The 24,631-nt window shown below is 43.7% G+C and overlaps 1 protein-coding gene across 9 annotated transcripts in view; it reads left to right on the top strand.

Annotated features, from left to right (window-relative positions):
- Nucleotides 1–2,255: 2,255 nt before the first annotated feature.
- The window catches only part of CCDC60 (coiled-coil domain containing 60), a 176,797-nt gene continuing 154,421 nt past the window's right edge, over nt 2,256–24,631 (top strand). For 5 of the 9 annotated variants that reach the window (XR_002182672.2, XR_011561176.1, XR_002182671.2 and 2 more), the window contains exon 1: nt 2,257–2,809. Coding sequence is in view for 3 of the 9 variants with exons in the window: in XM_019977985.2 (XP_019833544.2) it covers nt 2,726–2,809 (84 nt within the window). In the remaining 6 variants the exon portion in view is untranslated. Of the gene's footprint in view, nt 2,810–24,631 lie in introns of all 9 variants that reach the window. The other 4 variants (XM_070769568.1, XM_019977988.2, XM_070769569.1 and 1 more) reach the window with 2 other exon arrangements.

Here is a 24,631-nt window from a genome sequence, read left to right as displayed (position 1 = left end):
CTCTGTGAATTATGGTTTTCTCCAGGTGTATTCCAAGGAGTGGGATTGCTGGCTCATATGGTAGCAGAACTCATACCTTTTAAAACAACATTTTGCTGTGTATTTCCTCATATTGAGCCTAAACCTTCCTATTCTTTGGGCTCATACAAAACTAGTTGAATTCTTCTTTGCCAAGCCTGTCCCTCAAAGCCATATGAAGACAGCCCTTTGTTCTGCTCAAGGCTGAACATATTTCTCATTCTATCTTATTTTTCTCATTCCCCACCCCATATTCTGAACACAATTCAGTTTATCCTCATCCTTCTGAAAGTGTTTGCTGATGGCTTAATGCTGTCTGCAAAGAAGGCAGGAGGACCAAAACTTCCTATAAAAAGGAAGGTCAGACTCAGTCTTTAGATGATGGCAGGAAAATAATTACTTCCAAGCATCAGCATCTGGAACTATGTGGCTGGGTGTTTTTAATTTTATGTAGAGTCATCTTGCAGCCATGCCTTCTAAAGAGAAGGTGAGGTCATTGTGTGGCTGTGATGATGTCATAATCCTTAGCCGCTCAGGGGTTAGAGATAAAAAGAGTCAGATTGATCCAGTGTGAAATAATGCCAAGGATAAAGCACATAAATCAGAATACGTACAATCAATCTGCAGGCTGGAACCTATCCTATAGGGCTACTGGAAGGATTAAATGAATTAATGTATGTAAAGTGCTCAGTGGAACTCCTGGCACAGAGCCTGTGATCAATAAATATTAGTATTAATATCTGCTGTGAAATGAACACTGTACTGCAAAAATGACTAATTCTTCCTGGGAATGGGGTGTCAGGACATAATACTAGTTGCCACTTAACTAGGCCTCCTCATGTGCTCAGCCTTTACATAATGATCTGTTTTAACCTTGATACCTGTAGCACAGCTACTTTCCCCATGTGAAAGCGATGGAAGCTAAGCCTCATCCAAGTCAGGTGTCTTATCCAGGCTCATGTGGCTAAGAGGTTGGATTTTAGAGTCAAACAGGTCTGGCTTTGAATTCTAATTCACACACTTTCTGTGGGTCCTTAAGCATATCATTCAATCTCTCTGAACTTCAGTTTTCTAGTCTGTAAAACAGGGTAAGGAAATACCTTCCTTAAAGATGTGCTGTGAGGACTGAGTTAATATATATAAGAAGACAGTGCAACATCTAGCACATTCCAAGCACTTAATTTCATTCACTTCATGGCAACTAGACGGGGAAACAATGGAAACAGTGACAGACTTTATTTTGGGGGCTCCAAAATCACTGCAGATGGTTACTGCAGCCATGAAATTAAAAGAGCTTACTTCTTGGAAGAAAAGCTATGACCAACCTAGACAGCATATTCAAAAGCAGAGACATTACTTTGCCAACAAAGGTCCATCTAGTCAAGGCTATGGTTTTTCCTGTGGTCATGTATGGATGTGAGAGTTGGACTATGAAGAAAGCTGAGTGCTGAAGAATTGATGCTTTTGAACTGTGGTGTTGGAGAAGACTCTTGAGAGTCCCTTGGACTGCAAGGAGATCGAACCAGTCCACCCTAAAGGAAATCAGTCCTGAATATTTGTTGGAAGGCCTGATGCTGAAGCTGAAACTCCAATACTTTGACCACCTGATGTGAAGAACCGACTCATTGGAAAAGACCCTGATTATGAGAAAGATTGAAGTCAAGAGGAGAAGGGGATGACAGAGGGTAAGATAGTTGGATGTTATCCCGACTCAATGGACTGTGAGTGTGAGCAAGCTCTGGGAGTTGGTGATGGACAGGGAGGTCTGGGGTCGCAAAGAGTCAGACATGACCGAGCAACTGAACTGAACTGAATGTCATGCACACATAACATATACACGTATACATTTATGTGTGAATATGTGTTGTGTCTGTGAGGGATTTGAAGGATGAGTAGGAATGGTTGTTGGGTGAATAAAACAGAGAAATCTCACAGTAAAATAATTGACGGGTTCAAGGCCCACATGGATCTACCCAACCCAAGGCACTAGAGAATTATGGCAGGACAGGGCAGAGTTTGGAAGGAAAGAGACGCTTGTAGTTAGATGAAGAGAAAGGGTCAAGGTCTTCAGGCCTGAAAGGAAAAACCAAAGTTTGGAGAACGTGGCTCCCTGGCTAGCCGCCAGCTTCCAGCCAGGGGCCCAGCGGCCCGGGAGAGTTCGCGACCCTGCTCCTATTGATCCCAACCAATAGGAAGCCCTCCTCTGGGCGCGCCGTTGCCAGGCGACCGCGTGGGCCCGGGACTGCCGGTTAGCGGCGGTGGCTTTCCCTCCCTCTCGGCTGGGCGCTGCAATCCTAGGATGGATTTCCGGGGGCCCCTCCATGGGCCCCCCTCAGACTTTTTCAGCGGAGTTTTATTTTTTTAGTTTCATATTTTATTTTTGTTTCTAGAAGACAAAGCTGTCCCCGTCCCAAACGTGGAAAAACATAAAAGTTTGTGACTTTCTAAAAAGTAAGTCCGGGGCTTGCCTGATTTCACCCCGCGGCGGCTTCCTTATCTTGTTGGTAGGAAACCCAACAAGACTTACTTTTCCAGTTAATTCCTCCCCAGTCAGAAACCTGTCTGGAGTCTCATTAGGACCTGTGAGTCAGGGAGAAATTGCTGGAAAGCCCTTGACACCAGTGACTGCTGATGTAGAAGATTCTGGGGGAGAAAACAAAACAAAACCTTCCCTGCTGGACACAGTTTAGCCTGAAGGATTTCCAAGATGACCAAAATCACCAAGAAGATGCAGAGTGCCCCTGCCTCTGGGGCCCTCTTTCCCTTTTTTGCCTCAGCTCTCCTAACACAGGTGAGTCTCTTGTCTCTTTGTGAAAGCAGTCGTGTTTTCAAGACGAAAAATAGAAATTAGCCTCCAGACCAATCAGGGACATCAGGAGAAAGAAGAGTCAGGGTGTAATTAAATTGTGACACATCCCTATTGCTATCAGTGGTTGGTTACTCGTGAAGAATGAAAATGCCAGCCAGAACGGGGAGCTGGGCCATCGTATTAGCTAGTAATTCCAAAATGATGGAATAAATCGGCAGTGACACTGTAGAACATCAGGAAAAAATTAAGATGAATTGTAGGTTTGCCATCGCAGAAATTATTTTCAGAGATCCGCAGTGCTTGGGGTACGTGCACATCCTCTCTCTCCGTAGAGAGGCTACAGAGTCTTTGGGGTTTGAAGCCTGACTTGGCGTCTCACCAGCTATTGAGATGAGTTGCTTAGCATCTCTGAGGCTTTATTTGCTTCTGTCTATGAAATGTGAACAGGAACATCAAGTAGGCAGAAACAGTGTGAGGACTCAGTAAGATATGGAAATTGTTTAGGGTGATGCTGACACTTTTGATCATGAATGTATGGGACAAGAAATACTGTTGTTGGTTTGAAAGACAAATCAAAAATGAGTATGTGTTTAGTGCTGGGCATCAAATTGTTTCTGGTTTTTGATGATCAGAACTGGGCGGGCCAGTTATGTCTGTCTGTGTTAAACGTGTCTTTGTTATTGTATCTGCAAACCCCCATGTTTACCCCTACGTTGGCCAAGGTAGGTGAACAGTGGGAGGGGAGCAGAGCCTATTACTGGCCTTCTGTGGGCCACCCGCACTGGTATATCTTGTGGCTCAAGGTCCTGTCCCAGGAAGGAGGGCTTTGAAAAAAGTCAAGGCACAGAAGAGAGTTTAAAACTCACCTGTGCTTATGTAGTGATCCAAAGCGTTCCTGAGCTCCTACTTTCCAAGGATTGACACAGCTCTGTGCAGCCTTCACTGTTCAGCCCTCTTACTGAGTTCCCTCTGAAATATGCAGTCTTTACCAGTGTCTCCTCTGGTTTCAGAATGCTACACGGAAATGGGTTTTATGCAGAGCAACCCCCTCTGGGAATGAACTTCCCAGCATAGCAATGAGAGAAGGGAAGGAAGTAGATATTTCAAGAATCAGTAGTGAGTGTGAGCACATGGCCAGTGGACCCAAATAGCCTGGCTTGAACCCTGGATCTGCCTCTTTGCAGCCCTGTGACCTTGAGCAAGTTACAGAACTTCTCTGCTCCAGTGTTGCTTGTCTGTAAGATGGGGATATCATAGGACCTCCTCTTGGGATTGCTGTGAGCATGCTCTGATATGTCCAAAGTTGAAGAACAGCATCTTAGGTCGTTAGCACTTCCTAGATTTTTGTTACATGGTTGTTTCATTCATTTAGTGAACATGTTGAATTTCTCTTGTGTGCTAAATACCTGCTCTTGTAAAATTTAAAACTTGCCTAAAAAATATTCACAATCTGTAGTGTGTATGTTGGGGCAGGAAGTAAAAGAGATAAACAGTTCACTGTGATGCAATGTGATAAATGGCATGGGAGGGATGTATCATTGGGTGTAGTGGGAATGCAGGGGACAGGTAATTCAGGCTCGTGTGTGTGTGTTTGAGAGAGAGAGAGAGAGAGAAAAGAGAGAGAGAGGTCATGTAACCAGGTTTTCCATCTTGGGTTAGAGACATTGGGGAAAGTAGAGGAGGACCCAGAGGTTGAAAAGACCGTCTCTGTCTTGAGAGGAGCGTAGATAGGACTCTGGAAGGTCAAGAGCAGGGAAGCAGGCTTCCAGGCATCTGTTGGATAAACAAGACCTCAGGCACAAAACCACGGAAATCCTGCTGCCCACACCCCACTGCCTAGGAAATAATGAAGACCCTAGGGTGTCCCTGGCTGACATTTGAAATATCATGCCTTTAGAAATTTCAACTTTTTAGAGCTACTGTAAAGCATTGATTGCTTCCCTGGTGGCTCAGTGGTAAAGAATCACCCTGCCAATATAGGAGACACAGGTTCAATCCCTGCGTAAGGAGAATCCCCTAGAGAAGGAAATGGCAACCCATTCCAGTATTCTTGCCTGGAAAATCCCATGGACAGAGGAGCGTGGCAGGCTACAGTCCATGGGGCGGCAAAGAGTCAGACACGACCTAGTGACTAGACCACTAAACCACAACAAATGCCAGGCAGCCAGGTGTCCAGTGAGGCGTGATTTGAGGAAGAATCTGGCTTCTCAGGGGAGGAAGGTGAGATCAGCTGGGCTTAATGGGAATGCCACTTCCTGCCCTGTGCTGGTGTAATGGGTGACACCTGGCGGCAACTCCCAAAAGTGTCCTGAAGCCCTCTGGCTGTTTTTCTTCTCATGGGGTTGAAAGTTGCTTTATCATAACCAGTGTTACAATGGAACCTTTCTCTGCACAGCATCTTCATGTAGATTTTTCGGCGGAGGGAGGGAGTGTAAATAATGTGTGCAAATCCTCTGCTTGAATGTCTTATTGAGGAAACCGTCTAGCCTGCCCTAAATCAGACGCCCTAATCTGTTTAAGAAGTTCCTTGTCCCTTGTCCTTTTGTTTCTCAAGGAAGCAAAAGAGAAGTTTAATGGGATTAGCCATGGCGGAGGGAGGGAGCAGAGCATATGTAGATTACCATGGGTCCACATTTTCTTCTTTGGAAGAGACTGAAACAGAGGAGGGCACTTCAGACACCTTCTCCATGTTCTAGAATGGAAATGTAGGGATGGCATTTGGCAAAAACTATATAAAGGCATGGAATCCTTTATAGAAGTTCTGTCTCTGGGTGGCAGAGGGACAAGAAGCATCCTTAGTTTGGGCAGACACTGAAACAGGCAGGAGTTAGACTGGGTGCTTCAGTGAATCCTAGCTTTGTGATTAAAAGAGCAGATTCTTCAGCAAACAATATGGGTTCGGACCCCAACTCTGACACTCAATTATGTTGTGGGTCCTTGAACAAATCAGTGCCTCTCTGTGCCTCAGTTTCCTCCTCTGTGAAGTGGGCACCTTGTATTTGATCTAAGGCATCTTCCATTTCAAGAGGCATCACCATTTTCTGCGTGTGCCAACAAGAAACAAAACTACTGACTAAATTATGCCCTACTTTCAATTATAAGAAGTACCCCAGTTTCAGAGATGCTGAAATGAGGAAAGAAAATGCACATCTTAGAATAGAGGAAATCCAGCTAAAAATGTTCCAGTCTCATAGGGTTTTGTGGGGATTAGATGAATTAATATGGGTAAAGCTCTTAAAACAGGGTCTGGCGCAGAGTAAATACTAGGAAATGTTAGCCATTATGACACTGTTGCTTAATCTTTTAATTGACTCTGTGATAGAGATGTAGTTATTACAACCCCCCCACCCCCACCCCCACTTTGCACCTGAATAGACTGAGGCTTGAAGAGCCCCAGGGTCTAGTTCTCTGCTGAGAGGTAAGTTGGCAGATTCAGGGAGATGGAGGCAAGCTATATACAGTCCCATCTAAGGAGACCTTGGCCTGAGCATCACCGTCCCACACCCACTACCATCCACCCCAATGGTGAGAATGGAGTTGCCCAGGGCAGCTCTCAGAAGTTCAGCCCACCATCCAGTTGGGCTATCTGGAATCAAACAAGCACGGGTTTCCTCCAACAAGAGAAACCTTGACTCCAACATAATACATTTCCACTGCAAACATGAAGCGATTTTCCTCTTTGTTCAGTTAAGAGAAATTGTGGCCTGAAGTGGTAACGTGGTGAGTCACTGGTCTTTGTTCGAAGTGGGCTCAGCACTGGGTAATTTCTCTAGTCTCTAATCACGGAGACTACGCCCCCTGCCCTGAATCAGTGATTACCCTGAAAAATAAAATAAATGAGAGATCTGAAGACCACTTGAGATTCAGTTCTAAAAAATCCCAGCCAGCTGCACCTTCATTTTTATCACCACTCATGACTTTTAGGCCAGGAAGATAGCAACGAGTCCTTTTTTCTCCCCAAGGGATTCTTCTGGCTCCATTGTTACTGCATGGAGACAGTTGCAGAATTCGAGTTGTTGCTTTGTTTTGTTTTCTTTCTGCCCTGAAGCTCTGGACTGGTGATGTTTGCCTCAGCAAATATGGCTGTGTCTAATCGCAGACCCACGTGACAGTCGGCTCCCTCCGTGATAAATCAGGGTGCCAGGAAGGCATGTGTTCATTACCTTCTGACATGGGAAGAACGATAGGCACTTTCTTTATGCTGGACAAAATGAAGTGAGTTCTTTGTCTCATCTGTGAAGAAGCAGCTGCTGAGCATGGAGAGGTGAGGGTGGGGATGGGAGAGGAGCAGTAGAAGAAACCCATCAGAGTCTAATTGATATGATGCAAGCTTAGTGACAGGGTAAGTTCTCTGCCTTTGAAATCAGACAAGGTGGTCTCGAATGCACTCTTTGACCCTAATGTGAGGTTCTGTGAAATGGCCTGAATAATAATAGGGTCTACCATGTAGATCTTTTGAAAGGATTAAATAAAATAATGCGTCTGAAATACTGAGCATGGCACTCAGTACACAGTGAACTCCTTAGTAGGTGATGACAGTTGTTATTATGACTCATGCTCCTTTGTCTTCTCTGACTGGACACGTGTGCCTCCATCACTGTTTTGAAGATAGACCAGATGTGAAGCCTGAAGGAAGCTGAGCATTAACTGTAAAGTCGCAGACTGGGATCCATCATTAGTGATGCCAAGTCCCAGTTTAAGGGTAGAAGGGAAGAAGCAGGCCTAGGGATATTTTTAAGAACTTGTGTGAGAGTATATTTTTATGGACATCAAGCCAGTCCTAAAGGAAATCAGCTCTGAATATTCATTGAAAGGACTAATGCTAAAGCTTCAACACTTTTGGCCATCTGATGTGAGGAGCCAACTCATTGGAAAAGACCCCGATGCTGGGAAGGATTGAAGGCAAGGAGAGAAGAGGGCAGCAGAGGGTGAAATGGTTAGATAGCATCACCGACCAATGGACATGAACTTGAGCAAGCTCTGGGAGATAGCGGAGGATGGGGAAGCCTGATATGCTGCAGTCCATGGGGTCACAAAGAGTTGGACGCAACTTAGTGACTGAACAGCAACAACATCAGCATAATTTTGTGAAGGATGAGATGCCTTGCAGGAGAGAGTTCATCCTGATGGCAGAAATGCATGACCCAGTTAAAAAATCCTAGTTGTAGGAAAGGGAGTGCCAGTGCCCTTAAGTGTGATTTAAATCCCTTGGTTTTAACTTTCAGCCCAGTCTCATTACTCATGTTTGAATCCTATGGAGAGACAGAAACGGTTTAAAAAAAAAGAAAACCTTATGTATCAATTAGGATCATTCTTGGCTGCAAGTAAGAGAAAAAACTCAAAAGCAGTGACCTAAACAAATGTGAATTTATTTTTCTTATGTGAGAAGTCTGGAGGTATATGCCCACTGGCATTGGTTCAAGGAGGAACTTATTAATGTTAAGACTTGCAGGTCCTTTTCCTTCATGGTCATAGAATGGCTACCTCATCTCCACCCATTACATTCATATTCCAGTAGAAAGAGAATAAAATGGAGGGTAAGAACTATTTTTGTCTTTCTAATGAGGCAAACAAAGACTTTCCAGGAAAATTCCCAGCGTGTTTCCTCTTATGTCTCATCTGCTAGGGTACTGCCACCTGTCTTTTATTAATTGCAAGAATGGCTGAGGGTGGAAAAAAAAAAAAAAAGAATGGCTGGGAAAGTGTGTGTCTATCCTGAGTGTGGAAAAGCAGGAGCAAGAGAGAGGTGAAAGTATTGGAGATGGGGGTCAGGTTGACTGATCAGCAATAACTAGCACAAATGACTTCACAAAAACTCAGATATTGGGGGTCCCAAGCAATACAGTAACCTGAAAAAAAGAGAGAGAGACAGCTCTTAGCCTGTACCACAACTGTTTAGGGATGTCAAGGGCCTTTGTCCAGAGTGGTACTTTAAAAAACAGCGCAGAATCCACTGAAGGGCTGAGGGGGTCAGGATAAGGGGGAAGTCACCAAGCGAAACATTCATTCACTAGTATTTACTGAGCTCCAGATGTGTGCTAAGTGTAATTCTAGGTGTTGAGGATACCTAGAAGTGAAAAAGACAATCACATGGAACCACCTTCCAGAAACTGAAAAATACAGGGAGTCAGATGAAAAGAGATCCAAGATAGTGGACTGTCTTTATTCCTTTGACTCCCTTCTGTTTTCATCATTTGGAGAGTGGGTGGGGGGGGAGGCGCTTAAAGAATCAATCTCTGGACAAGCCTTTGCACAACCATAGAAAGAGACCCGTCCTTGACCCCTTGTCAGCATTCCTGCAGCCTCTGAAGACTCAGCCGTCATCTGTTCAGTTCAAAAGCTGCAGAATCCACGTGGGGTTCAGTGGCAAGTAGCACTTACATAAAATCTGACAGAAGCCAATTAAACCTTTCTTGGACTGAACAAATCAACATATTTTTCTCAGAGATCTTTCTGACAGTTAAATTCAAAATCATAATCACCAGTAATGGGATACCTTCTATCATGAGATGGTGGCATTTTCCCTTCTGAATTCCTGTTTTCAAACTCTGCTGAAAAAATTTCTTGCAGGCTCAATTTTGATCTGATGTATTTCTGTCTAAGTTGGAATTTATGCAGTCGGAAGTTGTATTTAATAACTCAAAAGTTAACTCTGTTTGGAGATCTGCCTCTGCCTGCAAGTGTGGAAGCGCTTTGGGATTTCTGGATTTCACTAAGTGGGAAGATTATACACTTGGCATGATTTCTGGAATGGGTTCAGTGTTGTCAGGGGCTTCAAGGGGTCCATGGCTGGCTGCAGCTCAGTGGCAGAAAGAATGGAAAGTAATGCCCCATTGTAGCCTGGTACAGCGGAGAAGGCAGTGGCACCCCACTCCAGTACTCTTGCCTGGGAAATCCCATGGACAGAGGAGCCTGGTGGGCTGCAGTCCATGGGGTCGCTAAGAGTCGGACACGACTGAGCGACTTCACTTTCACTTTTCACTTTCATGCATTGGAGAAGGAAATGGCAACCCACTCCAGTGTTCTTGCCTGGAGACTCCCAGGGACAGCGGAGCCTGGTGGGCTGCCGTCTATGGGGTCGCACAGAGTCGGACACGACTGACGCGAATTAGCAGCAGAGTAGCCAGGTGCAGGGTCAGTATGACCCTCTGAGATGTCAATTAAATGCATAGGACAGGTGTTTTGGATGCATTAATATGAATCAGACTTGGGGGCTTCTCTCAAGAAATCCACAATTCTGTTGGAGAGAAAATGCATAAATAACCATGAATCAAAATGGCAAATAAGTCAAAAAGAAAGGTGAAAAATATATTAGAGTTGGAGATAAAAGCAAGTTCTATCATGGGAAGAAAGGTGCAGTGAAGCCATCTGACCTGCTGTTGGCTGGATGTGGACTTGGGGTGATACAAGACACCGAATCGTGGCTGGATTTTCTTATTTTCTAATGCATCAGGGTGAGGTGGAGTTTGTTGCTGTTCTCCCCCAAGGAACAGGTTCTTTCTTGATGCCCTGTTGGACAAAAGGCTGTTCCACAGAGCTCCAGCAGGTAAGTCTTTCCATGCTCTTCTCTTCCACACACGAAGTTACCCAAGTTTCTATCCTGGGGGGTTTTCAAATTAGGGAGGATTTAGCTCCATGAGTTCCCATTAAATCTTTCAATAACTGAAAAGTTCTAATGTTTTACTTCCTTTAAGTCTATGAATTTCAGCAGAACAGGGTTTCTCAACCTTGACTCTGTTGCCATTTGGGGCTGATGGGCTGCCCTGTGCGTTGTAGGATGTTGAGCAGCACCCCTGGTCTCTAGCCACTAGATGCCAATTGTGACAACCACAAATGCGTTGATATTAGCAAATGTCCTCTGGGACCAGAGTCATCTTGGGTTGAGAACCACGGCAGTGCAGGACCACCCAAGTCCTGAGTACCTTTCCCTGGCTGAATGGTGAAACGTTCCCCATTTTAATAAATGATGCCGTTGTGTACCCAGGTGTTCAGGCAGAAACCCGAGCTTCATCTTTGCTTTCTCTCTCTTTGTCATCTCTCATGTTCAATCAGCTGCCTCAGAGCAGGCACTCTGTGGACACTGCCTCCTTCCCCAAGGTCACTACCTGATCCAGGATGCCTTCATCTCCATCTCTAGCCTGGACTATTCCACCAGCCTCCCAACTGCCCCCTTTACCTTCAATCTGACCTTCTTCCAACCCATTCTCTTTCATTACAAGTGTGATATTGTCATTTCCCTGGTTAGAACAATTAATGGCCGTCAAAATGAAGATGATTATCTTTAATAAGGTTTAAAAGGCTGTGCATGATCTAGTCCCCGCTGGCTTTTCCAGCTCCATCTTTCATTACTTGGTCTACTTGGAAGTCACACTGGGTTTCAAAGGTGCTGTACCTTCCATCTTCTTCCTCCTTGTAGAACTTTCTCCCCTTCCCCTCCTCCCCACAAGAAACTGTAGTTTTCCACGGCAAGATGTTTCCAGGGTTCCAAACAGCAGTGGAATGGATGTGGCCCTTGCTGGGAATTAGGAGATCAGTTTGGAGTATGAGCTCTCTTGCTACATAGCTGTATGACCTTGGGCAAATCACTTCACCTCTGTAGTTTCTTCATATTCATATGCAGAACCAAGAACCCCAACCTCACAGTCTGGGGGTATCCTCCTTGCTGTGTGACTCCAGAGAGCAAATAATGGCTGCCACTTATTGAGCATCTATTATGCCACTACTGTGTTCTGCATATTTTATTTAAGTTAGCTCTTCAGTCCCGTGGGGCAAATGCTATCATTACCCCTGTTTGTAGAGATAAGAAAACTGAGGCTTGGAGAGATTTTGTGACTTGCCCAGAGATACCCAGACACGTAGGTGATAGGATTTGAATCCAGGACCAACTAACTAGAGAAATTCTATGCTCTTAAGATCAGCCTGGCTGCCTGCAGTAAGAAGGAGCAGTAGACGAGTATCTCTCTAAAAGGAGCATCTGTCAGTCGAATTTTTAAAGAGTATATTCAGGAAGTCTCCAGCAGAAAAAGGAAAGTGCCAATTTTAGCTGTAGGTGATGTAAACAAGAATGTGACTGTGCGCCGTGACCACAGACAAGGATATTTGCATTTTCTTGAGCTCTTGCTAAAATATGCCAGTGAGCTTTTCTGGAAGAGAAGCACAGCTGGGGACAAGGAGGAGCAAGGGTGGGGGGAACTCCTGTTTGTGGCTTAGATGCATCTTTCTAAAGAATGCTCATTTCAATGAAGGTTTATCAGCCATTTCTAATTAGAGTCGCATTTCCAAGAAAGGCATATTTTGATGCTGGGTCAGTACACTGTCAAGACCTGCTAGATAAAACGGCAAGGAAGACAGGCCCAGCTAATGAGGAATGAGGTTCTGGGGTGTGTGTGGCTGAGATGTTGATCATTGTAAACAGTTTAATTGATTTGAATAATTTGGATAAATATCTAGTTAAATGGATTTAGTCTAAATCCAAGCTCTGACCTGCTGAATTATTTATTTTCTACCAAAAGGAAAAAATAACCCCACATCATAATTGCCTGTTAATTTGTCTGGTCCCACCAGTAGATTTCGAGCTCATTGAAGGGAAAGGACCCTGCCTTGCTCACAAGTCTATGCCCAGAGCCTAGCACAGTGCCTAGTGCAGGATTTAAGTTCAGTATGAGAATAGTCTGTATTCTCAGGACCAAGGATAGCTCTGCATGGCAAGCGAGGCATCACATCCCCCAGGGTAACTGTAAATTTCACTTAGAAAAAGGCTGTATGTGTTTTACGCACCAGTACATCCCCAGCACATACTGGGTGCCCCATAAAGAGAGATGACATTCTAACATTTGCTATGTGTATGACTGGGGGCAAGTTGCTCTCCGTGTCTCAGTAACTTTGTCTCACATACAGAAATAATAACAACTCTGGGTTTGGAGGGTTGTTGGGAGGATCAATGAGATAATACTAAGGAAAGCCCCTGGCAGATAATAGGTGCTCACTGAATGCTCTCTCTTCATGTTTCCACTTAGGGGTTGAAGCCATTGGCTCCCCAAAATATCAAGCATTAAAACATTTAAATACTGACATTTCCAGAGATGATGACTCTCGTGCCGATCATTTTTTATACATTCAGGAAATGGCAGCCAAAAGGGTAACATGACTGAAATGTATTGTTTCCAAGGGCCCTTGAAGCAAATGCCCAAGCGGCAGTTAGCACATGGTTGTCCCCTGTGTTGCTCTTGCTTATTGGCTGATCCCATCCTCTACTAATCAGACTGCTTCTCTGGTATTTTTAGACCTTCTTAAAAAGTTCTCTCAAAACTCAGGAAGCAGACGGATACCAGGGAATCTGAGAACATGAATCTGGCATTCTGGTAGGAAATTAACATGGTGGATGTGGAGGAGCATTCCACGGGTCCAGGGGAGCTGGCATGGGCAGCCTGATGATTCTTTAACCCTGACCAGTCTTCTCACCTTTTCCCTCCCTGCCTCAAACCAACAAATAACCCTGCCTGTTCCCTTTTTTGTGCAGCTCCAGGGCTTGGGATTTAAATTGTCTCAGTAAAAGGATTAATTCTTGAGCTTCCTAGTCTGGCCAGACAAACCCTTGTCAGGGTTGATTGACTTAGCACCTGGGCCACAGATCATTCCAGGGTCTTTCCAGTCCTGCTTGCACTGTTGCTCACCTGCACTGTGACCGTAGGCTATCTGCTTCTCCTCTCTGATGAACTGACCAATTCCATTCACTCTACAACACTGAGAGGTAGGCAATATTTACCACACTTTGCAGGTGAGGAAACAGAGGCTAAGAGAGCTACCCTCCATCTTGCCGCCCTGCCCCAGAAGCACGACCCAGCCTGCTTCTGTCCTCTGGGTTTTCCCCGAGGTTATCAGAGACCAGCTCGCCAGCCCCCACCTGCAGGGGTCACATTTTATGCTCTTGATAATCACAGCATCTGGTCTCTCATTTGATTTGAGCTGAAGGATGCAGCTGCCTCCTCCCTTTGGGTTCACGATTCAAAGCATCCCAGCAGCTGCTGTCAAGTCACTGCACAAGTCTCTTTCCCTTTCCACTCTCTGTTTTTATATTCTCAGCGTGGGGATACAAATGGAGAGTCCTATGTGCTCCTACCGCTACCTCGAAAATGCCTTCCAGGTGGTCTTTCTGACCTTCTTTTGGAGTCTGGTGTCTGGCATCTTGGATCCATACAAGGACGCTTTGTACTGTCCTGCAACCTATTTTACTTGTTATCCTACCATTTACTGAGGATTCAGAATGTACCAGGTGATTTATATTTGTAAATTTGTCTTACTTGAGACTTTATGACAACCCCATGATGAAGGTGTTGTCCCCTTCATTTTATAGCTGACAAAACTGAGGCTCAAAACCAGACCAGTCTGGCTCCAAAGTCCCATTTTGTTTTCCCCTCTCTGCATGGGGCCCAGAGCTGCTACTCTTTTATTTGCTGAGATGGAGACTTGGCTTCACTTTCAAGCCCCCAAATTTAGGTCCGAACTGTGCTCCCCCAGCCCGCACCCTCCCCATTGCAGAAGCCCTTCTGAGCTCATCAGACATTATGGGAGCATCCTGGGGCGGGGCGGGCGGGGGGATGTCACGATGTCCACATAAGTCACTTCAAATGCAGCCATCTCTCAGTTCCTCGCAAAACAAAGGGGCCCCTTTTCTTCCTTTTTATTGTTAGAACCTGGTCCTACTGCAAATTGACTTGAAACTAGACCTCGCCTGCCTGTGAAGGAAGAGAGCCCCTTCTGGCACCTAAAGGACCTGAATTTAGCCCGTGGTAGGGCCCTTAATGAAGTGGGTGAGGAGGTTGGTCAGAAGTCAGACGCCCTCTAAGCACGCAGCCCTGATTCAGGGAGAATCAAAAAATGTCACAGTCCACAGAGAGCAGTTTTTGCTTCACCACAGATTTGGAGGCTGTGTGTAAAGGGTCTGTCGTCTCTCGCTTCGTCCTCCCTCCACCCTCCTCCCCGCTTCTTCTCTGCTCTCTCTCCCCACCCCTCTCCCCTTTGCATCCTGAAACTTAACAGTATTTGCTAGCTCCTCCTGTGCTTCCTTTTAGCTCCTTTAATTATTATAGCAATTTCATCTGTTGAAAAAGAGAAAAAGGAAAAAAAAAAAAAAAACCCAGGACAGCCTGGCCACTTGGACACCGAGGGCAGGGAGCGGTTCAGACCAACTGCCAAGCCATCCAGTCCTGCAGGCTCTTGGTTTCATTAATGTTCTTTCATCTGCCCTAGACTGTAATGGGAGGCTGGTCTGTGATTGTGTACTTTAGGTAAATAGATCGTTAGGTAAGATTGATAGCAGAGCGGAGCAGTCCAGGTAATGTTTTAAGCCCAAAGCAAAAGAGCACAAGGGTGTCTCCAGCCGTAAATGACAGGACCACAATTCATGCAGTTTCCGTGAAGGGTGTGTCGGGGGCATTTTCAGCACAAATGGCCACTTTCTGAAGGTTTGTTTTTCCTGCCTTCACAAAGGGAGGCTTGCTTTTTCAGCCAGACACAGAGCCATAAGCCTTCAGGCAAATGAAGGGTTTGTTTTGATAATGAACTTGATATCGAGTTACAACTCATTAATATAGACCACACAATGTTATTGCAGCTAATTTCTTCATTTTACAAAGCCTGGTTCTCAACAAAGCATATTATTGGCCCCAAATGAATTAAAAAAAAAAAAAAAAGAGTAGATGCCACAAAGGCTCAGCGGGTTCAAGGCAGAAATGGCACAGCTGTGTGCAGAACGTGAACGCACCAGCGGGGGCTGCCTCCGATTCTGCCAGGGTCACGAGGCACTCAGACTTGGGCTTTGTATTCAAGGAGAGGTAGACGTCAGAGCACTGGAACCAAAGCCAAAGCATTCCTCTCTTGTGTTCAGGAGGCAGTATAACCCAGACCAACGCATTTCCCAGAAGACGGGGACTCGTCACCCAGAATCAGAGTCTTTGAGAAACCTTGAAGGGCATTTCGGCAGCTTTCTGCCCCCAGCCAAAGAACAAGATGGTAACGTGTTCTGTCGGATGAGCCCTTGTTCTGCTGCTGCCCAGCTGTGTGACCTGAGGCACATCACCACCTTCCATTCCAAGCCTCAGTTTTCTCAAGTGCAGTGGGGATAAAGATAGTCCCCAGGAGTCTCCCTCTGAGAGAGGGCTGGCCAGACGTAGGTGCCAAACTTAGGCATGGTCTGATCCTCTACACTCTCTTCCCAGTTGCTATCAGGCAGTTCTTCCACTCAGCAAGCTTCCTCTGACGCCCTCCCTTGTCTCTTTTCTCCTCAGTTGTGCGGGGTGCCACGGTCATAGCCCTCATCACGCACCTGCTCACAGGTCTGCACCACCACTAACAGAGGGCCACGGACAAGGGACCATCATTAATCTTTGTGTTCAGTATATACAGCCACTGTTTGAGGCACACCTATTATGTGCCAGCCTCATGGAAGACAAGTGATAAATGTGTGTTGACTGAATTCATCCAGCATCTTCTGCAAAGAGAGGACCTGTTATCTCCTTGTACATCTACTTGCTCTGAACAACACAAATCCTATTTAAAATGTGTTGCTGGAATTCCCTGGCAGTCCAGTGGTTAGGACTCCACAGTTTCACTGCTGAGAGCATGGGTTTGATCCCTGGTCAGGGAACTAAGATCCTACAAGCCATGTGACATGGCCAAAATAGCCAAAAAAAAATTGTTGCTTGTGGTATTTTTTTAAATTTCCACTCCTTGCCTATAGGTTTTCTGTTAATTCTAGAAGTCTACTTCTGGGGATATGGTCTCCTTGCCATCTTTGGTGAAATCCTTTTGAACACTTGAGCACACTGAAGCTCTGTGGAAGTCTAGCTTTCCTTAGGTACTGCACCCATTGCTTTATTATTTGAACTATGCATATTCATTTTTATTTCATTCATAGTTGTTAATTCATATCCATTTCCTTCATTTCATTCAAAATTTCGTTTTCTAGCCTTGCCCACCCTTCTAGCACCACGTTTCTTTCTAGAGACCTTGGCCATGAGGGCATACCACTCTTTCACCAAATCTTTAGAGCATTTCTGTTTAAAGTCTAGTGAGGAATGTGATGAGAATTCTCTTCCTTCCCAATACAATACCAACTTTCAGATACATGCATTTTGGTCACCTTTCCCCAAAGTTTCCTTCAGGGTTTCCTCCTTTGTTGGTTCCTTGTCTGTTTTTCAGTAGACTCCTGTATCTGTACGGAGGTTAAATTTTGGGAAATGCAAATGAGAAATACACTTTGGGTTTATAGCAGAGGCCTGAAAACTGGCCTCTCACCACTGAAATACCTTGCATCAGGACCAATTTTGCAATTTCTCACATTCACCTGTGTGTTCTGAAACCTTTTACACTATTAGATTTTTTTTTCTAAATCATTTTATTCTCACTCAAATGCTTTAAAATTTTTTTCTTGAAGTATACATAGAAATGTATATAGATATGTGTACACTTTGCTGAGTTTTTACATGGTGAAAAGATCCATTCTTCTTCACCAGAATCAAGATGTAAAGCATTATCAGACCCCCGCAGTGGTAATCCTCTTCCTGATGTCTGTCCCCATCAGTATGTTTCGCCTGTTTTTCAGTATATGTAAATGGAATCATACAGTACATACATTTTGGGATCTGGCTTCATTTGTCTATTATGAGATTCATTTATGTTTTCATGTGTAATTGTCATTTGCTCATTCTCACTGCGGCTGTATCGTGTTCTTATGTGTGAATATACTACAATTTATTTTCCATTTACCCACTGAAGGACTTTTGGGTGCTGTAGTTTCAGAGGGAGAAGGGGATGGAATTATTACAAAAATGCTGTTATGAATGTTTTTTGTACGTCTTTTCGGGAACAAATGTTCTTGAATATACACACACACACACACATTCTTGAAGATAGAAAAGTAGGTGGGTAGATGTTGTTGTTGATGAATCACTAAGTTGTATCCAACTCTTGTGACCCCATGGACTATAGCACACCAGGCTCCTCTGTCCTCTACTGTCTCTTGGAGTTTATTCAAATTACTGTCCATTGAGTTGGTGATGCTATCTAACCATCTCATCCTCTGCCTCCTCCTCCTTTTGCCTTCAGTTTTTTCAGCATCAGGGTCTTATTCCATGAGTCTGCTCTTTGCATCAAGTGGCCAAAGTATTGGAGCTTCAGCATTAGTCCTTCCAATGAATATTCAGGGTTAATTTCCTTTAGAATTGACTGGTTTGATCTCCTTGCTGTCCAAGGGACTTTCAAGAGTCTTCTCCAGCACCACAGTTCAACAGCATCAATTCTTAGGCATTCATCCTTCTTTACAGTCCAACTCTCACATCTGTGCATGGCTACTGGAAAAATCATAGCTTTGACTACATGAACCTTTGTCAGCAAAGTGATGTCTCTACTTTTTAATATGCTGTCTAGGTTTGTCATAACGTTCTTTCCAGGGAGCAAGCATCTTTTAATTTCATGGCTGAAGTCACTGTCTACAGTGATTTTGAAGCCCACAAAAATAAAACCTATCACTGTTTCCACTTTTTACCCCTTCTATTTGCTGTGACTTGATGGGACCAGATGCTGTGATCTTAGTTTTGTGAATGTTGAGTTTGAAGCTAGCTTTTTCACTCTCTTCTTTCACTCTCTTCTTTCACCTCATCAAAAGGCTCTAGTTCCTCTTCATGAGGTGGTACTATTAGAGTGATATCATCTGCATATCTGAGGTTGTTGATATTTCTCCCTGGCAATCTTGAACCCAGCTTGTAAGCCTTCCAGCCCAGCATTTCGCATGATGTACTCTGCATAGAAGTTAAATAAGCGGGTGATGATATACAGCCTTGTCATACTCCTTTCCCAATTTTGAACCAGTCAGTTGCTCCATGTTCTGTTCTAACTGTTGCTTCTTGACCCACATACAAGTTTGTTTCTCAGGAGACAGGTAAGGTGGTCTGGTATTCCCATCTCTTTGAGAATTTTCCACAGTTTGTCATGATCCACACACTCAAAAGCTTTAGTGGAGTCAATGAAGCAGAAGTAGATGTTTTTCTGGAATTCCCTTGCTTTCTCCATGATCCAGTGAATGTTGACAATTTGATATCTGGTTCCTCTGCCTTTTCCAAACTCAGCTTTTACATCTGGAATTTCTCTGTTCACATATTGCTGAGGCCTAGCTTGAAGAATTTTGAACATAACTTTGGGAACATGTGAAATGAGTGCAATCTTAATGGTAGTTTGAACATTCTTTGGCATTGCCCTTCTTTGGGATTGGAATGAAAATTGATTTCCAGTCCTGTGGCCACTGCTGAGTTTTCCAAATTTGCTGGCATAGTGAGTGCGTCACTTTAATAGCATCATCTTTTAGGATTTGAAATAGCTCAGCTGGAATTCCATCACCTCCACTAACTTTATGCTTCCTAAGGCCCACTTGACCTCACACTCCAGGATGTCTGGCTGTACATGAATGACCACACCATCGTGGTTATCTGAGTCATTAAGACCATTTTTGTACAGTTCTGTGTATTCTTGTCACCTTTTTAAAATCTCTTCTGCTTCTGTTAGGTCCATACTGTTTCTGTCCTTTATTGTGCCCATCCTGCATGAAATGTTCCCTTGATAGATACAGTTTTCTTGAAGACATCTCTAGTCTTTCCCATTCTATTATTTTCTTCTACTTCTTTGCATTGTTCATTTAAGAAGACCTTCATATCTCCCCCTGCTATTCTCTGAAACTCTGCATTCAGTTGAGTATATTTTTCCCTTTCTCCCTTGCCTTTTACTTCTCTTCTTTGCTCAGTTCAGTTCAGTCGCTCAGTCATGTCTGACTCTTTGCAACCCCATAGATTGCAGCATGCCAGGCTTCCCTGTCCTTCACCAACTCCTGAAGCTTGCTCAAACTCATGTCCATCGAGTCAGTGATGCCACCCAACCATTTCATCTTCTGTCGTCCTCTCCTCCTGCCTTCAGTCTTTCCCAGCATCAGGGTCTTTTCCAATGAGTCAGTTCTTCGCATCAGGTAGCCAAAGTATTGGAGTTCCAGCTTAAACATCAATCCTTCCAATGAATATTCAGAACTGATTTCCTTTAGGATTGACTGGTTGGATCACCTTGAAGTCCAAGGGAGTCTCAAGAGTCTTCTCCAACACCACAGTTCAAAAGCATCAGTTTAGGCGCTCAGCTTTCTTTACAGTCCAACTCTCACATCCATCCTCAGATATGCAGATAGCACCACACTTATGGCAGAAAGCGAAGAAGAACTAAAGAGCCTCTTGATGAAAGTGAAAGAGGAGAGTGAAAAAGTTGGATTAAAGCTCAACATTCAGAAAACTAAGATCATGGCATCGGGTCCCATCACTTCATGGCAGATAGATGGGGAGACTATGGAAATAGTGACAGATTTTATTTTGGGGGGCTCCAAAATCACTGCAGATGGTGACTGAAGCCATGAAATTAAAAGATGCTTACTCCTTGGAAGGAAAGTTATGACCAACCTAGACAGCATATTAAAAAGCAGAGACATTACTTTGCCAACAAAGGTCCATCTAGTCAAAGCTATGGTTTTTCCAGTAGTCATGTATGGATGTGAGAGTTGGACTATAAAGAAAGCTGAGTGCTGAAGAATTGATGCTGTTGAACCGTGGTGTTGGAGAAGACTCTTGAGAGTCCCTTGGACTGCAAGGAGATCAAACCAGTCCATCCTAAAGGAAATCAGTCCTAAATATTCATTGGAAGGACTGATGCTGAAGCTGAAACTCCAATACTTTGGCTACCTGATGTGAAGAACTGACTCATTGGTAAAGGCCCTGATTCTGGGAAAGATTGAAGGCAGGAGGAGAGGGTAACAACAGAGGATGAGATGGTTGGATGGCATCACAGACTCAATGGACATGTGTTTGAGTAAATTTTGGGAGTTGGCGATGGACAGGGAGGCCTGGTGAACTGCAGTTTTTGGGGTCATAAAGAGTCAGACATGACTGAGCAACTGAACTGAACTCATATCCATACATGACTACTGGAAAAACCATAGCTTTGACTAGATGGACCTTTTTTGGCAAAGTAATGTCTCTGCTTTTTAATATGCTGTCTTTTTAATATGCTTCTTTCCTCAGCTATTTGTAAAACCTCCTCAGATCACCACTTTGCCTTCTTGCGTTTCTTTTTCTTTGGAGTGGTTTTGGTCACTGTCTCCTGTTCAGTGTTACCAACCTCTTTCCATAGTTATTTAGGCACTCCATCTTCTAGATCTAATCCCTTGAATCTATTTATCACCTCCACTGTATAATCATAAAGGATTTGATTTTGGTCATAGCTGAATTGCCTAGCGGTTTTCCCTACTTTATTCAATTTATGCCTGAATTTTGCAATAAGGAGCTGATGATGTGAGCCACAGTCAGCTCCAGATCTTGTTTTTGCTGATTGTATAGAACTTCTCCATCTCTAGCTGCAAAGAACATAATCAATCTGATTTCGGTATTGACCATCTGGTGATGTCCATGTGGAGAGTCATCTCTTGTGTTGTTGGGAGAAGGTGTTTGCTATGACCAATGTGTTCTCTTGACAGAACTCTGTTAGCCTTTGCCCTGCTTCATTTTGTACTCCAAGACCAACTTGCCTATTTCTCCATGTATCTCTTGACTTCCTACTTTTGCATTCCAGTCCCCTATGATGAAAAGGATAGCTTTTTTTTTTTTTTTTTTTTTCTTTTTGGTATTAGTTCTAGAAGGTCTTGTAGGTTTTCATAGAATGAATCAACTTCAGATTCTTCAGCATCAATGGTTGGGACATAGACTTGGATTACTGTGATGTTGAATGATTTGCCTTGGAAACGAACTGAGATCATTCTGTCATTTTTGAGATTGCACACAAGTACTGCATTGTATACTCTTTAGTTGACTATGAAGGCTACTCCATTTCTTCTAAGAGATTCTTGCCCACAGTAGTAGATATAATGGTTATCTGAATTAAATTTTCCCATTCCCATGCATTTTAGTTCACTGATTCCTAAAATGTTAATGTTCACTCTTGCCACCTTGTGCTTGACCACATGCAACTTACCTTGGTTTCTAAACGTAACATTCTGGGTTCCTATGCAATTTCTTTACAGCATTGGACTTTGCTTTCACCACCAGACACATCTACAGCTGAGCGTCATTTCCACTTTGGCTCAGCCACTTCATTCTTTCTGGAGCTATTAGTAATTGCCCTCCACTTTTCTCCAGTAGCCTATTGGACATTTTACGACCTGGGGGACTCATCTTCCAGTGTCACATTTTTTGTCTTTTCATACTGTCCATGGGGTTTTCCAGGCAATAATACTGGAGTGGTTTCCCATTTCCTCCTCTAGTGGACCGCATTTTGTCAGAACTCTTCACTAGGCCTGTCTGTCTTGGGTGGCCCTGTACAGCTTGGCTCATAGCTTCATTGAATTACCCAAGCCCCTTTACCACAGCAAAGCTGTAATCCATGAAGGGGAGGTTGATAGACAGACAGATGCTTATCAGTTATAATTTGTTAGAAATCTTTCCATTTCTATTGACAGAAACAAACTCATACAAGAGAAAAAGAAAAAGACAAAGGAATTAGTGGGTCACATTATAGAAGACTCTAGGGGATGTGGCTTTAGTTATAGCAGTATTCAGGAGCTTAGATAAAGTCACTGGGAATCTGCCTGTTTTCATTGTTCCTGTTTTCATCTGTGGTGGTTCCATCCTAAGGCAAGAAGTCTCCACTGAGTGTCAGAATGGCCATTAGCAGCTCCAGGCTGAAGTTCCTCTGGTTTCATAATAGCAGGAAAAAAGCTTTTCTTTTTTGAATGAACCATCCTGAGTTATCCACTTGGGTATTGCCCACCCCTGGAACCCAGAGAACTAAAGTCACCCACACCTGAACCACACACTGAGGAACAGCATTAATCCTGCAATTTTTAAAACTAGACAGCCTAAAATCTTCAGCAGCAGCAGAGTCAAATAACGTCATGTATTGGGTTGGCCAAAAAATTTGTTTGGGTTTTTCCGTAGATGTTACAGAAAGACCTGAATGAACTTTTTGGCCAACCTGATACATGCATCCTATAGAATATTATGTAGCCACAAAAAATAAGGTCCATCCATATGTATAGACACAGAAACCTGACTGTTATGTATAGTTTGGGGGAAGGGTTAAACGATTGTTTTATGTACAGTATAATGAGTGTGGTCATGTAATTTATTATCTACAATGGATACTTATCAGGGTGAAAGGGGGTACTGTAATTATTTACACTGGCACAACATGTATAAATCGAGATGGTCCTGGGCAAACATATATGAACAATAACCAGAATTATAATTATTTAAATGTCTATATATCTGTGTCTGTCTATCTATCTGCCTATTTATCTTTGTTTTAATAAAGGCATTGAGGTTGACCCTAGGAAGTGTGAGAAAGCAAAAGGGGTCTTTTTTCTTAGTGTTTTTTTTCTTTTTAGTTGCAGTAGAACTGTGCACACAAACTGTTTTAATCTTAAATTACAGCTCAATTAAATTTTATATATAGATATAATCTGTATTATCACCCCTTAGTCGATATGCAGGACATCCTCGTCATCGAACAGGATTCTCTGAAGTTTCTTCCTAATCAATACTGCATGCCCTCAGGCCAGAAATAACCGCCGTTATAACTTTTTTCATCCCCTGGAGAAGGGAGAGGTTACCCACTCCAGTGTTCTGGCCTGGAGAATTCCATGGCCTCTATAATCCATGAGGTTGCAAAGAGTCGGACACAACTGAGCAACTTTCACTTCACTTCACTAGTCTGCCCATTCTTGAACTTCATATAGTAAAGTCATTGAGTATGTACTGTTCTGTGACCTCTTTTGCTCACCATTACGCCTGTGCAGGGCTTCTGCCTGCAATGCAGGAGACCCCGGTTTGATTCCTGGGTCAGGAAGATCCCCTGGAGAAGGGAAAGGCCCTCTCCAGCATTCTGGCCTGGAGAATTCCATGGACTGTATAGTCCATGGGGTCACAAAGAGCTGAACACGACTGAGCAACTTTCACTTTCACACCTGTGCAACTTACCTTATTCTTTTTTATTAGTGGGTAGTATTTCATTGTTTGAATATATAATCTACGGACATCCAGTGTTTTCAGCTTGGGACTATCATGATAGTCTATTAAAGTCTATTAAAGCTATTTGCACATTCTTTTATATCTTTTGTGTGAATATACATGTACACTAAATTCTCTTAGGGGTTGCCGGGTCATAAAACAGCAGTATGTTTCATTTTATCAGAAGCTGCCAGCATTCCACATTGTTGGCCATGGATGGGAGTTCCGGTTGCTCCACATCCTCATGAAAACTTAGTCTTTTCAGTTGCAGCCGTTCTGGTGGATGCACAGTGATGACTCACTGTGGCTTTAATTTCTAGTTCTCTGATGAACAATGCTCTTGGGCATCTTTTCAAATGTTGATTGATCATTTGATTTCTTCCTTTGTGAAGTATCTGTTTCAGTCTCCTGTCTTTTTTTAAATTGATTTATTTGCCTTTTTATTATCGATTTGTAAGAACTCTCTCTATATTCTATATATGAGGCCTTTGTCACATGTGTGTATTCATCCAGGCTCTTTTGACTCCTTTGTGTGCAGGGTCACTCAGTCATGTCCAACTCTATAGACTCCAAGGACTGTAGCCTGCCAGTCTCCTCTGTCCATGGGATTCTCCAGTCAAGAATCCTGGAGTGTGTTGCCATTTCCTGCTCCAGGGGGTCTTCCCAACCTAGAGATTGAACACGAGTTTCTTACCTCCTGCATTGGCAGACAGATTCTTTA

Source organism: Bos indicus, chromosome 17 (assembly GCF_029378745.1).
Source record: "Bos indicus isolate NIAB-ARS_2022 breed Sahiwal x Tharparkar chromosome 17, NIAB-ARS_B.indTharparkar_mat_pri_1.0, whole genome shotgun sequence".
Lineage (NCBI taxonomy): Eukaryota > Metazoa > Chordata > Mammalia > Artiodactyla > Bovidae > Bos > Bos indicus.
This window is presented reverse-complemented; position numbering and strand designations above follow the sequence as displayed.